The sequence below is a fragment of the Microtus pennsylvanicus genome, chromosome 1, assembly GCF_037038515.1.
Source record: "Microtus pennsylvanicus isolate mMicPen1 chromosome 1, mMicPen1.hap1, whole genome shotgun sequence".
NCBI lineage: Eukaryota > Metazoa > Chordata > Mammalia > Rodentia > Cricetidae > Microtus > Microtus pennsylvanicus.
Window position 1 is genome coordinate 135,799,096 of NC_134579.1, and position 13,408 is coordinate 135,812,503.

Sequence of the window (13,408 nt, forward strand, 5' to 3'; positions counted from 1 at the left end):
GTGCTCCACCACTGCCCAGCTCCTGCCGTATTTCCAAGACAAGCTCTCTAGTGTCTCTGCTCCATGCTGCATGTGGAAGTGTCTGGCTGGTTCTCCTGTTCCAACCTTGCCTCTCCACACAGGAGTGCTGCCATGATAGATGTGCACCCTGACATCCAGCTTCATCAGGATTGCGGGGACTGAACCCAGCTCATGGGGCTTATGAAGTGAGAGTTTTTACCCACTGAGCCACTCACACCCTTGCCCTCTGAACCCCCCTTTCAAGATCACATTTTCTCTTACCACTCAAATCCACACCTCTCCAAGTGATTTTTAAAAATTCCTTTCTAGCCGGGTGGTGGTGGCGCACACCTTTAATCCCAGCACTCGGGAGGCAGAGGCAGGCGGATCTCTGGGCATTTGAGGCCAGACTGGACTACAGAGCTAGTTCCAGGACAGCCAGGGCTGTTACACAGAGAAACCCTGTCTCAAAAAAGAAAAAAAAGAAAAAAGTCCTTTCTAAATTAAAATATACTTTATTGGAAAATGTGTGGTTACTAATTTTTATTTTAAGTTAAGTTCTCATGTAGGACAGCCTGACCTTGAAATGGACGTGTAGCTAACGATGACCTAAAGTCTTGATCTTCCTGATTCCACTTCCTGGGTGCTAGGATGACTGGCGTGCACCACAAACCCAGCTCTGTACTTATCTATGGGGTTCTTTTTATAATATCTACCTCTTTATTACTCATTTCTCCTCAGCCCAATGTGTGGCACATGCCTATAATCCTAGCACTTAGGAGACAAAGGCAGGTCAACCTCTGCTAATCTGAGACTAGCCTCGCTTACAGAGTGAGTTCTAGGATAATGAGACCCTGTCTCAGTACACACACACACATACTAATTATTAGTAATAATTGTAATAATAATAGTGGTGATAAATTCTCTGATGGGTGTTCCATGACAGCATGCTTTCTTTAAATTTTTTTGACATTTTATTCATTCTTTTCTTTCTCTTTTGTCCTTTGAACATATTTGGGTGACTTGATTAAAGGGAATGGTGGCGTACACTGGTGCTCAGGAGGCTGAAGCAGGAGGATCACTTACAAGTTTGAGGCTAGCCTGGGTTCCCTAGGGAGTTCAGGGCCAGTCTGGTCTACACGATTCTGTCTCAAAAATCCAGCAATTACTTTCCAAGTTAATGAAACTAAACAGAGCCAGGCCTGTCAGCACATAGTCATCCCAGCACTGGGGAGGGGGAAGCAGAAAGAACAGGGATTCTAGGTCAGCCTAGAGTGTGTGAGACTGCCTCAGAAAAAGCAAACAAGCCCAACAAACAGCCGCAAGTTCCTCCTAGGAGGAGGAGGATGAAGAACTCAGAGCGTATGCCTGAGTGAGAGAGGGGAAGGGGTGAACAAATGGCCTGGACGGATGCTAAGCAAGCGCTCGAGGGACATCCCATCCTCTGGCCTCCAGGAATCCAGCTGGAGGGGGAGGAAGAGGAGCCAGAGGAAGAGACCACGCTGGGTAGCCGCCTGATGAGCCTGTTGGAGAAAGTGCGGCTGGTGAAGAAGAAAGAGGAGAAACCCGAGGAGGAGCCGGCAGCTGAGGAGCACAAGCCTCGTGAGGACTGGGGACAAGGGCAGGGACAGGGTGGGGCGGGAACCCCAGGCTCGGGGAGACTGCTTCTGAAGCACACGTACGTGTGTGTGTGTGTGTGTGTGTGTGTGTGTGTGTGTGTGTGTGTGAGAGAGAGAGAGAGAGAGAGAGACAGAGAGAGAGACAGAGAGAGAGAGAGACAGAGACAGAGAGAGACAGAGACAGAGAGAGAGACAGAGAGACAGAGACAGAGAGACAGAGAGAGAGACAGAGACAGAGAGAGAGAGACAGAGAGAGAGACAGAGACAGAGAGACAGAGACAGAGAGAGAGACAGAGAGAGAGAGACAGAGACAGAGAGAGACAGAGACAGAGAGAGAGACAGAGAGAGAGAGAGACAGAGACAGAGAGAGAGACAGAGAGAGACAGAGACAGAGAGGAGAGGAAGGGAGGGAGGGAGGGAGGGAAACAAGAGAGCAAGAGTTGGGGAAGAAGAGGGTACTGTAGATGTGGCCCAAGTGTCCAGGCTGCGGCTGACTGTGTAGTGATGTCATCTACCAGAGTAGTGGTGCATCTAGCCTGGGATGGGGCGGCTCCAGCACTGCGATGGCTCCTGTTTCCTAGTGGTCCTCGTTTCCATTTTCTCTCATAGTGAAATGATTACCATGCCGAGGAATTAGAAACACATGGTCCATGTTCGGTGTCTCAGTGCAAACTGTTTATTAGCCACACTCTAGACGGACTCTGACACTGGTAGACGTCTGAGAGTCTGAGCCTATTTTTTCTTTCTTTCTTTTTGAGAGAGAGAGAAGGTGTCATTACGTAGACTTGAATCTTACTCTGTAAACTAGGCTGGGCTCAAACTCATGGAAATCCTCCTGCCTCTGCCTGCTGAGTGCTGGGATTAGAGATGTGAGCTACAACAGCCTGCCCATTTTTATTGTTTATTTGTTTGGTGTGTGTGTGTTTATGTGCATGAGTACAGGTGACTGCAGAGTCCAGAGGAAGGAGGGAGGGAGGGAGAGAGAGAGAGAGGAAGGAAGAAAGAAAAGGAAGGGTGGGAGAGAGGTGGGAGGGAGGGAGGCAGAGAGGGAGAAAGAGATTGATTCTTGGGACAATAGAAAATTTATCTGGATCCATGTGCTTGTGGCAAGTGGAAGACAAGGCAGTTAGTGACGGAGAAAGGCTTCCCTCTCTTCCCGTTCAAAGCCACAGCCTAGTGTCCCAACCTCTTCTCAGAGTCTTTGCAGGAGCTGGTGTCCCACACGGTGGTGCGCTGGGCGCAGGAGGACTTCATTCAGAGCCCTGAGCTGGTTCGTGCCATGTTCAGTCTCCTTCACCGACAATACGATGGGCTCGGTGAGCTGCTGCGCGCCTTGCCCAGGGCCTACACGATCTCGCCGTCCTCGGTGGAGGACACCATGAGCCTGCTGGAGTGCCTGGGCCAGATCCGCTCGCTGCTTATTGTGCAGATGGGTCCCCAGGAGGAAAACCTCATGATCCAGAGCATCGGGTGAGTGCGCCCCCTGCCGGCTAGCGGGTGCTTTGCCGTCCTTCCCACAGTGTCCTAACAGCTCCTGGTCACTGTGGGACTCTTGGCACCTTTGCTATTTCTGAGCTTAGAGTCTTCTCCTGTAACAAAGGGAACGGCAATACCCTGCACAGAGTAACCACGGGGCTTCGGGGACTTGTGCTTATAGCAACAAGATAGCAAGTTTGGGGTGGCATTCAGGAAGCTGAGGCAGGAGGATCTTGAGTTCCAGGCAATCTTGGGCTACACAAGCTTGGGATATATAGTAAGACCCTGTTTTGCAATAATAATAATAAATATTAATAATGAGGCTGGTGAGATGGTCTCCCAGAGTGGATAAGAAGATGGGTGAAGAGCTAGGTTGTGGCTTATACCTGTCACCTCACATTTGGGAGGCAGGATCCAGGAGGATGATTGTGAACTCTAGGCCATCCTGGGCTATATAGTTTAGGCCAGCCTGAGGTACCAAAGTGAGATATTGTCTCAAAACCTAACTAAAACAAAACAAACCAAAAAGGATGGATGAATTTGGATCTGCAAAAGGCACATAGAGAGCGCAGACTGTTATCACCATGGTGACCGTGGCTCTCCCTGGATGTGCTCCGCCCACCCCCAGGCTTGCTAACCCTACCCACTCTGTCTGCTCACAGGAACATCATGAATAACAAAGTCTTCTACCAGCACCCAAACCTGATGAGAGCGCTGGGCATGCACGAAACCGTCATGGAGGTCATGGTGAACGTCCTTGGGGGTGGCGAGTCGAAGGTGAGGAGCCTGGATGGGGGCAGGAGCTCAGGGAGGGGACACAGAGTGTGGGCACTCACTGCTGGCCCTCCCTCCTACCCCCTGCAGGAGATACGCTTCCCCAAGATGGTGACAAGCTGCTGCCGGTTCCTCTGCTACTTCTGCCGGATCAGCCGGCAGAACCAGCGCTCCATGTTTGACCACCTAAGCTACCTGCTGGAGAACAGTGGCATTGGCCTGGGTGAGAAACCCAGAGGCCATAGAGTGATTCTCAGCACTTAACAAGTTTGAGGCCAGCCTGGGCTACATGAGACTCTATCTCACCCCCTACTCTCCCCTACCCCAAAAAGCAATTAGGATGCTGACACAGACAACGCTGACTGACCCACAGCTCACACAACAGCCAGGGAATAAAGCTCAGTCTAGACTCCATCAGCCCAGAGGGAAAAGCACAGACCAGCTTAGCCCATTGTGGAAAGGGGTGGTGAGGAAGGACTTCCCAGAGGAGGTGGCACCATCAAGTCTGGGGAGGGGTTAAGAGCACTTATCGCTCTATCAGGAGGACCAGAGTTCAGATACCAGCACCATATTATGTGACTCACAACCACCTGTAACTCCAGCCCCAAAGGATCCAGCCCTCTTCTGGCCTCTGTATCTACCTGTACACACACATACACACACACTCAAACACACACACACTCACACACACACAAACATACACACCACACACGGGATGCGCATAACTCTTTGAGAAAAAGTGGGAACCCAGCGATAAATCCCCCAAATTCATTCTGATCACTCTTGGTCCCCACAGGCATGCAGGGCTCCACGCCCCTGGATGTGGCAGCTGCTTCTGTCATTGATAACAACGAGCTGGCCTTGGCATTGCAAGAGCAAGACCTGGAAAAGGTGTGGCGGGAGGAAGCCTAGCCATGCCGTTCTGTGTGGGCGCGTGCTGTCGCTGATCACCCCAGGGCCCAATCAGAGGAAACTAACATGGAAGGGCCACCAGCAGCGGCTGAGGAAAGGGGTTGGGAGCAGTTCTATAGGCTACGCATCCCCACTGGGTGGCCTTGGTGCTTGTCAAGGCCAAGTGGGGCTCCAGGGGGCTTTGGGTTCAGCAACTAAAGTCAGCGGTTCCACTCCCTAACTAAGTGACCTGGAAAAGGGACTGCATCATCTGACCTCTGTCATTCAGTCTGCTTGGTGATTACGTAATCATGATTTTGTGGAGCACTAATGAGTTCGTCCTTAAAAGCATTTATAAGTCAGATAGAATCCCAGCACTCAGAGGCAGAGGCAGGCAGACCTCTGTGAGTCTGAGTCCAGCCTGGTCCACAGAGTGAGTTTCAGGCTGGCAGGGCTTCACAGAGAGACCTTGTTTTAGGGAAAGGGGCTGGGGAGATGGTTAGAGAAAGTGAAATTTGAATAAAGCTCAGAATGATCTAGACCTCAGGGGCAGGGGCAATGCAGGGTCCCTGGAGCAGCCCTGGCTGGGATAAAGGCAATGGAGGTGGAGCGGTGAACGGTGATGTCATGGACATCACATGGGGTCCTGGAGGCTGTAGCAAGGATGCTGCATCTTATCCCAGGTGGTGGGCATGGAAGAATAACCTGACTCATGTTTATGGGGAGGGCTGGGGGGTGAAGGATGCTCAGGAAGGAGACAGCACGGATGGAGCTGAGGCAGATAAGCCTAGGTTAGCTTGCTGAGGACATGGAGGTGTGTAGGGCTGAGGAGCTCCGGGATAGTAAGCCTGAACCGGAGGGAGGAGAGTAGTCCTGGGCTGAGCTCCCTCTACATTGCAGGTTGTGTCATACCTGGCAGGCTGCGGCTTACAAAGCTGCTCCATGCTCCTGGCCAAAGGATATCCTGATATCGGGTGGAATCCCTGTGGGGGTGAACGCTACCTGGACTTCCTGCGCTTTGCCGTCTTTGTCAATGGTGAGGCGAGGTGGGAGGTGTGGGGTCACTGGCTAAAGCCTCTCTCTAATGACATCCATACCCTGAGCTTATGGCCTCCCCAAGGGGATCCCGCTAAGTGTGTCTGAGGGTCAACAGGACCTGATGTTATCCTTGGGTGTGCTGGGGTTCCGTGGGCGTCCCCTCAAGAGCTCTCTTGACCTTTCTGGGCACCAGGTGAGAGTGTGGAAGAGAACGCTAATGTTGTGGTGCGGCTGTTGATCCGAAAACCTGAGTGCTTCGGACCTGCCCTGAGGGGCGAGGGTGGCTCAGGGCTGCTGGCTGCCATAGAGGAGGCCATCCGCATCTCCGAGGACCCTGCACGGGATGGACCAGGTGTCCGCAGGGACCGGCGACGTGAGCAGTGAGTCCCTGTCTCCTTCGCAGTATGGTAACCACCACTACCATGCCCCTGGACCCCTCCCATCACCACCTTCTCCCCTACAGCTTTGGTGAGGAGCCTCCAGAGGAAAACCGGGTGCACCTGGGACATGCCATCATGTCCTTCTATGCCGCCTTGATCGACCTGCTGGGACGCTGTGCACCTGAGATGCATGTGAGCCCTGCCTTCAGCCTCAGCCTTCAGGCCCCAGGCAACATTCATAGAGCTCACTGTGGGTGTGGTCCCACACACTCATGACCAGGACATCCTCAGACCCCATCCCATGGAGTTCAGTGGAGGAAATGGAGTGGAGACTCAGAGGACTGGGGGAGGGGTGGAGAAGGTGCACACAGATGGTCATCAATGAGACTTGAGCTGGGAATGGGGCCACGCTGGTTCCTGTCACACCCCCCTATGGTCACAGCACTGTAAAGGCATGAGTACTGGGAGCTTGAGGCTACCCTGCACAACATAACAAGACCCTGTCTCAACACCGCTGTGTGCGGTGGACCAGGCCAGTCATCCAGGACTGGGAAGGTAATATCCAGAAGGTCAGAAGTTCAGGGTCATCTTTGGCTACACAGCAACTTGGACACGTGAGGCCTTGCCTCAAAAACCAAACAAGGGGCTACTAGCTCAGTGTGTAAAGGTGCCCGCCACTAACCTGATTTCAGTCACCAGGACTCGTGTGGTAGAAGGAGAAAACCTACTCCCATTCATTGTGTTCTGACCCCCACATGCACACCATAGCATATGCACCCCCTAATAAGCCAAAATAAAGAGCCAGGGATGGGGGTGCATGCCTTTAGTCTTAACACTCAAGAGGTAGAGGCAGGTGGATCTCTGAGTTACAGCCCAGCCTGACCTACATAACAAGTTCCAGGGCAGCCGGGGCTATATAACAGAGAGATCCTGTCTCAAAACAAAACAAAATAAAACACTTCCCTCCAAAAAAGAAACAATGGCCAGAAAAACGGCATCACCAGGGCTCACTGGACAGCCAAGTTAACTGGAACAATGAGCTTCCGGTTCAGTGAGACCCGGTCTCAAAAAACAAGGAAAGAGCAATAGGGAAAGAAAGACACCTGGCATCAACTCGGATCTTCACTCGGAGGTGTAGGAGCAAGCCCATGTACTTGCACACACATGCACACACATGTGTGCACACATATGCATACAATGCATACACACAAAGGGAGGCTTGCTTTACCATCAGCATGTCAAGAGTGGTTGGAACAGAACAGTGCCCAAGTGGGTCAGAGCTGTCTGATATTTTGCCTATTCTGTCCGCCATCTCCAGCTGATCCAAGCCGGAAAGGGTGAGGCCCTGAGGATCCGAGCCATCCTTCGGTCCCTTGTGCCCTTGGACGACCTTGTGGGCATCATCAGCCTCCCACTGCAGATCCCCACCCTGGGCAAAGGTAGATGGGGCAGGAGATGTCAAGGGAGTGGTGCTGGGAGGGAGCAAGGGGAGAGAAACACGTGCTAACAACACCCCACCCTCCTTGCCCGTAGATGGGGCACTGGTACAGCCAAAGATGTCTGCTTCCTTCGTGCCTGACCACAAGGCATCCATGGTGCTTTTCCTGGACCGAGTGTATGGCATCGAGAACCAGGACTTCTTGCTCCATGTGCTGGATGTGGGGTTCCTTCCTGACATGAGGGCAGCCGCCTCACTGGACACGGTGAGCAACCCCACCTAGCTAGTCACCCACACAGGACGGGCTGAGGGACAGCATCAACGGAACTGGAATGGCCTGCATTTCCCGATCTCACCTGCACCATTGTGATAGAAAACAAAACCCATGGAAAACAGTTTTGCTGCAGAGTGAGTAGGAATCCCCAGTCCTTCAGTTACGAGAAAGCATTTGCTGGGTGTAATGACACACACCTTTAATCTAGTACCACAGAGATGGAGGCCAGAGGACAGTGAGTTGCCTGGGCTACAGTCAAATTCTGCCTTAAAAACCCAAAGTGGAGTTGGGCATGGTGATGCACGCCTTTAATCCCAGCACTCAGGAGGCAGGGGCAGGTCAGCCTGGTCTACGTAGCAAGTTCTAGATGTAGCTAGTTGTAGGCCAGCCAGGACTACATAATGAGACCCCCATCTCAAAACAACAATAACAACTACAACAACAACAACTCCAAAGCAACAACAAAAGCCTGGGCAATCCCAGCCTGTAATCCCAGCATTTGGGAAGTAGAGCCAGGATGAGCAGCAGTTCCAGGCTAGCCTGGGCTACACGAAATCCTGTAGAAGGTCGACATTACAGAACAGCTAAATCAGAGTCATGAGTTTCGGTAATCAATTCCTGGTGTGTGTGTGTGTGTGTGTGTGAGAGAGAGAGAGAGAGAGAGAGAGAGAGAGAGAGAGAGAGAGAGAGAGAGAGAGAGAGAGAGAGAGAGAGAGAGATCCCAGGTAATAAGGATGTGGGTAGAGATCTGGAGGAATGTGAGTGAGTTAGGAGAATGACTGATTAGAAATTTCGGTACCAAGGCAACACTAGGGTGTGCCGCGGGCCTGATGACCTCACCCTGTATCCCAGGCTACTTTCAGCACCACGGAGATGGCGCTGGCGCTGAACCGCTACCTGTGCCTGGCCGTGCTGCCGCTCATCACCAAGTGCGCGCCCCTCTTTGCGGGCACCGAGCACCGCGCCATCATGGTGGACTCCATGCTACATACAGTGTACCGCCTGTCGCGGGGCCGCTCGCTCACCAAGGCACAACGTGATGTCATCGAGGACTGCCTCATGGCACTCTGCAGGTGAGGCGGGGTCCGGGTGGGTGCGGCGTGGGCGGGGCCGTGAGGCGGAGCCTCGTATGAGCTCTCTGCCCTCTCTGGGCGTGTCCTCCTCAGGTATATCCGCCCGTCCATGCTGCAGCACCTGCTTCGACGCCTGGTGTTCGACGTACCCATCCTCAACGAGTTCGCCAAGATGCCACTCAAGGTGAGGGCGGTCCTCAGCGGGAGCCTGTCTTTTGCTCACACGCACTCTGACTCTGCCTCCGGACCAGTGGGCTCGTCCTATTAGCCACGCCCACCACAGCTAACTTGCGGACAACGAACACGAGGAAGCCAATTAGCATCCTCATTTGCAGACTAGGATTCCCATAACATTCGCTGTGCGTCATTGGTACTGCTAACATTCCCTAATTACCGCTTAATTTGCCTAACTAAGTAAGCCAGCCCCCGCCTCAATTAACATATATCTTCATGGGCGCACTATTTTCTCCCATTAGCATTTTCTTCACATGCCCAGACCACCAGCCTTCCAGTATTTAAATGACTGCGTTTATTTGAATAAACAGTACCATAGCTATTCTGAATATTTGCATACTGTCTCTCCCACTTTGTCATTTGCATGCTAGTTTGCATAAGGCGCTGCCCCCCCCGCCCCCCCCCCCCCCCCGCTTACTGTCTTGCATAAGATTCCTAAATTAGCCCCAACTCCAAGTTGCATATTGGGTAGTGGAGGCCTTTTTGATTACCATGGGGCGCTGCCTATGTTTCTATTTGCCATACTCATTTGCATAAGCACAGATCATCCCATTAGTGTGCACACAACTCTACCAGGAGACTCTTAGCTTGCCTATTTCTGTGAAAACAACAGACAAACCGCAGCCGTAGTTTAATGCCCATCATGGCTCCCATTGAGAACACTAACTCTACATAATAAGCTATCCAGGCCCATTCTCTAACGAGCATATCATCCTCCCCTTATTAGCATCTCATTTGCAAGCGCTGACACCCGCTGCCTCCTGGGGCCTTCGCCGCCTGCCACCTGCTTATGCCTCCCTTTGTGTCTCCGCTCCCAGCTCCTCACCAACCACTACGAGCGCTGCTGGAAGTACTACTGCCTCCCCACAGGCTGGGCCAACTTCGGGGTCACCTCTGAGGAAGAGCTGCACCTCACACGCAAGCTCTTCTGGGGCATCTTTGACTCCCTGGCGCATAAGGTCTGGGCACCCATGGGGTCTCAAAGGAGCCTGTGGGGGGATTGGGGTTCAATCTCGAAGATCTGGAATGAGATCCCTGTCAGATGGGGTCGCACACACCTGTGTCCAGGGGTCGGGAGAAGCAGGAGGACTAGGAATTCAAAGTCGCTCGGGTTATATAGCAAGTTTAAGGACAGCCTGGGCTCCATGAGATCTTGTCTAAAACAAACAAAACAGGACAAAGTGAGGCCTCGGTTGTAGGGAGAGTGACTAGCAGCTTTGTGGGTTCAGAGAGAAGAGAGTGGGTTGGGGCTGTAGCATTAGGGGGAAGGGAAGCCTGCATGATCCTCCCCTACGTCCCTGGCACCCTCAGAAATACGACCAGGAGCTCTACCGAATAGCCATGCCTTGTCTGTGTGCCATTGCGGGGGCGCTGCCTCCTGACTACGTAGACGCCTCCTATTCGTCCAAGACGGAGAAAAAAGCCACAGTGGATGCTGAAGGCAACTTTGATCCCCGGCCTGTGGAGACTCTCAAGTGAGACCTGGGGACAGACAGTGCGGGCTTAGGTTGGGCAAAGGAAGGTTCCAGAAGGAGACGAAAGCCCCACCCCACTGCCTGTGGTCCCATCTCTGCTTACAGCGTCATCATCCCAGAGAAGCTGGACTCCTTCATTAACAAGTTTGCAGAGTACACCCACGAGAAATGGGCCTTCGACAAGGTAAACCCCGGGGTCCCCTCTGCCTTCCTTCTTTTCCCAAGCCCCATGTCTTCTCTGAGACCCCGGGTTGTCTTGGACCCGCAGCCATCCCTAGGACCCTCAGCCCTGCAGGCTGCCCCCACCTCTCACCCTGCCTCCACCTCTAGATCCAGAACAACTGGTCCTACGGGGAGAACCCTGATGAAGAGCTCAAGACCCACCCCATGCTGAGACCCTACAAGACCTTTTCAGAGAAGGTGACCAAACCTTAGGGCCTGAAGTCAGAGGTCAGAATGGAACTCCAAAATCTAGGGGTCCGGGGAAGAGTGAGGCACTTCATAGGTTGGTGTCTGTTAATGGATTGCCCTCCTGCAAGACTGGCTGCTTCCCTTTGAGGACCCCAGCACCCTCATGTCCCTTTTCTTAGAAAGAGTTCTTGGTAGCGAGACCTCTCTGAGGCTTCTGGAAAATGGGTACTAGGATTGTATTTGAAACACTTGTTTACAAAGAAGATTAGAGTCCTGGCTTCGAATCCTGACTGCTCCACTTCCTACTTTCTAGCCCTTGGTGGGGGTGTTCTTCCCCTGGAGCCTGTAGAGACCAGGGAAACTGAACCAGGCTTTTCTTCTGGTCCTATTCTCTCAACTCTGCTTCCGCTGTCTGCTCTAGGACAAAGAAATTTACCGCTGGCCCATCAAGGAATCCTTGAAAGCCATGATTGCCTGGGAGTGGACAGTAGAGAAGGCCAGGGAGGGTGAGGAGGAAAAGACAGAGAAGAAGAAAACAAGGAAGATATCCCAGACTGCCCAGGTTAGCCTGCTAGCAGGCAGTGAAGGGGCTGGGAAGGGTGGTTCTGATGCGGTGGGACTGGGAGGGGCGGAGCCAAACGGTAGAGGGGTCATGAAAAGGTGTGGCTGGATGGCTGGGGTTGCAATGCGGCCTGGCAGCGGGGACGTAGAGTAAGAAGGGGCAGCCTGCACCAAACGGACTGAAGAGCGGAGGGGGGTGTCTTAGCGACAGGGCCTAAAAGGAATGGCGCAGGGGAGGCTTCTGGAGGCAAGGTCAGAGCTGATTGGGCTTCCTACTAATCCATCAAGGATCTTCCCCCTCTTGACTTTTCAGACGTATGACCCTCGAGAAGGCTACAACCCCCAGCCCCCAGACCTCAGCGGGGTTACGTTGTCCCGGGAGCTGCAGGTGAGGTCTCCAACTTTCTACTTGGGAAGGACAGGGGCCACCTGCATATGGTCCTTGACTTTCTGCGTCCCACTTCCAGGCCATGGCCGAACAACTGGCAGAAAATTACCACAACACATGGGGGCGAAAGAAGAAGCAAGAGCTGGAGGCCAAAGGTGAGGACACCCATTCCTCCGCACCTCTGGCCCCTTCTCCCTTCTCTTCGGTCCCCCACTCGTAAATCCTGGGTTCGAGTCTGGGCTTCATGGTGTTACTCTGCTCCACCGCCCTACAGTCTAGCACCTTTTTTAGTTGTGCAGGTATGCAACCGCAAGAACCACAGCGAGAGTAACATGCCTTCCCCGACCCTTGACTTCTAACCTTTTGTTGTCCCCAGGGGGTGGGTCCCATCCCTTGCTGGTCCCTTACGACACGCTCACGGCTAAGGAGAAGGCACGGGACCGAGAGAAGGCCCAGGAGTTGCTGAAGTTTCTGCAGATGAATGGCTATGCTGTCACCAGGCACGTGAGCCGGGAACCTGGGCAGAGGCCACCACAGGCAGGCTGGAAGGAAGGAGATTGGGGGCGGGGCTTGGGAACAGAGGCGGGACCGTAAGGAAGCAAAGGGGTGGGGCTGAGAACAATAGGGCTACAAAGGAGGTCCTCCTAGAGGGGCGGAGCCTGGAAAGTGTAGTCAGGCCGAAAGAGATACTAAGGAGAGTGGCCTCTGGGTGGAGACTTGGCTACAAGGGTGAGGCCAAGGAGATGAGAGCTGGGGGAAGCAGAACTCTGAAAACAACCTGAGATGAAGAGGCCGGTAGAGGAAGACCTGGGGGAAAGAAAGCATTCCCAGACTGACCACCAGGGTTTATGTCTGAGCTGACCTCTCTCTGCCTCTCCATGCAGAGGCCTTAAGGACATGGAATTGGACACGTCTTCCATTGAGAAGCGATTTGCCTTTGGCTTCCTGCAGCAGCTGTTGCGCTGGATGGACATTTCTCAGGAGTTCATCGCCCATCTGGGTAGGAAGAATTCCCTCCCCACTTTCTACGTCATCCCTAGGGCACCAGGAAGATTCACCTGGGGCACCAGGTCACCGACTTCTCCCCAAAAGTGCTTACTGAGCATCAGTTACTGGCTAGACTCTGCTTTGGATGTGATGGGGATGGATTGATTAGCAGGGAGAAGACAAAGACCTTCTTCATCTCCATTCCTGTTCTGGAGTCAGACAGAATCACACTTAACTAAACTGTGTGTTCCAGGATGACTCTAGTGTCATGAAAGAGGATTTCGAGAACTGGGGGTGGGGGGGTAGTGTGGAACCAGATGCCATTTAAATAACGTATTCAAGAAAGACATGGAGGACACTGGCATCTATGCCAAGATAACAAGGGGTAA

The 13,408-nt window shown here is 52.9% G+C and overlaps 1 protein-coding gene across 5 annotated transcripts in view; it reads left to right on the forward strand.

The window, feature by feature from the left end:
* Positions 1-13,408, forward strand: part of Ryr1 (ryanodine receptor 1) — a 134,319-nt gene that overhangs the window by 60,551 nt on the left and 60,360 nt on the right. For all 5 annotated transcript variants that reach the window (XM_075986704.1, XM_075986732.1, XM_075986713.1 and 2 more), the window contains exons 38-58: positions 1,456-1,602; positions 2,816-3,089; positions 3,758-3,872; positions 3,960-4,092; positions 4,666-4,760; positions 5,661-5,796; positions 5,992-6,178; positions 6,262-6,370; positions 7,497-7,617; positions 7,712-7,881; positions 8,743-8,963; positions 9,057-9,147; positions 10,016-10,156; positions 10,509-10,672; positions 10,778-10,856; positions 11,003-11,092; positions 11,505-11,645; positions 11,958-12,032; positions 12,112-12,187; positions 12,409-12,532; positions 12,917-13,032. In XM_075986704.1, the coding sequence (XP_075842819.1) occupies positions 1,456-1,602; positions 2,816-3,089; positions 3,758-3,872; positions 3,960-4,092; positions 4,666-4,760; positions 5,661-5,796; positions 5,992-6,178; positions 6,262-6,370; positions 7,497-7,617; positions 7,712-7,881; positions 8,743-8,963; positions 9,057-9,147; positions 10,016-10,156; positions 10,509-10,672; positions 10,778-10,856; positions 11,003-11,092; positions 11,505-11,645; positions 11,958-12,032; positions 12,112-12,187; positions 12,409-12,532; positions 12,917-13,032 (2,805 nt within the window). The remainder of the gene's footprint in view (positions 1-1,455; positions 1,603-2,815; positions 3,090-3,757; positions 3,873-3,959; positions 4,093-4,665; positions 4,761-5,660; positions 5,797-5,991; positions 6,179-6,261; positions 6,371-7,496; positions 7,618-7,711; positions 7,882-8,742; positions 8,964-9,056; positions 9,148-10,015; positions 10,157-10,508; positions 10,673-10,777; positions 10,857-11,002; positions 11,093-11,504; positions 11,646-11,957; positions 12,033-12,111; positions 12,188-12,408; positions 12,533-12,916; positions 13,033-13,408) is intronic.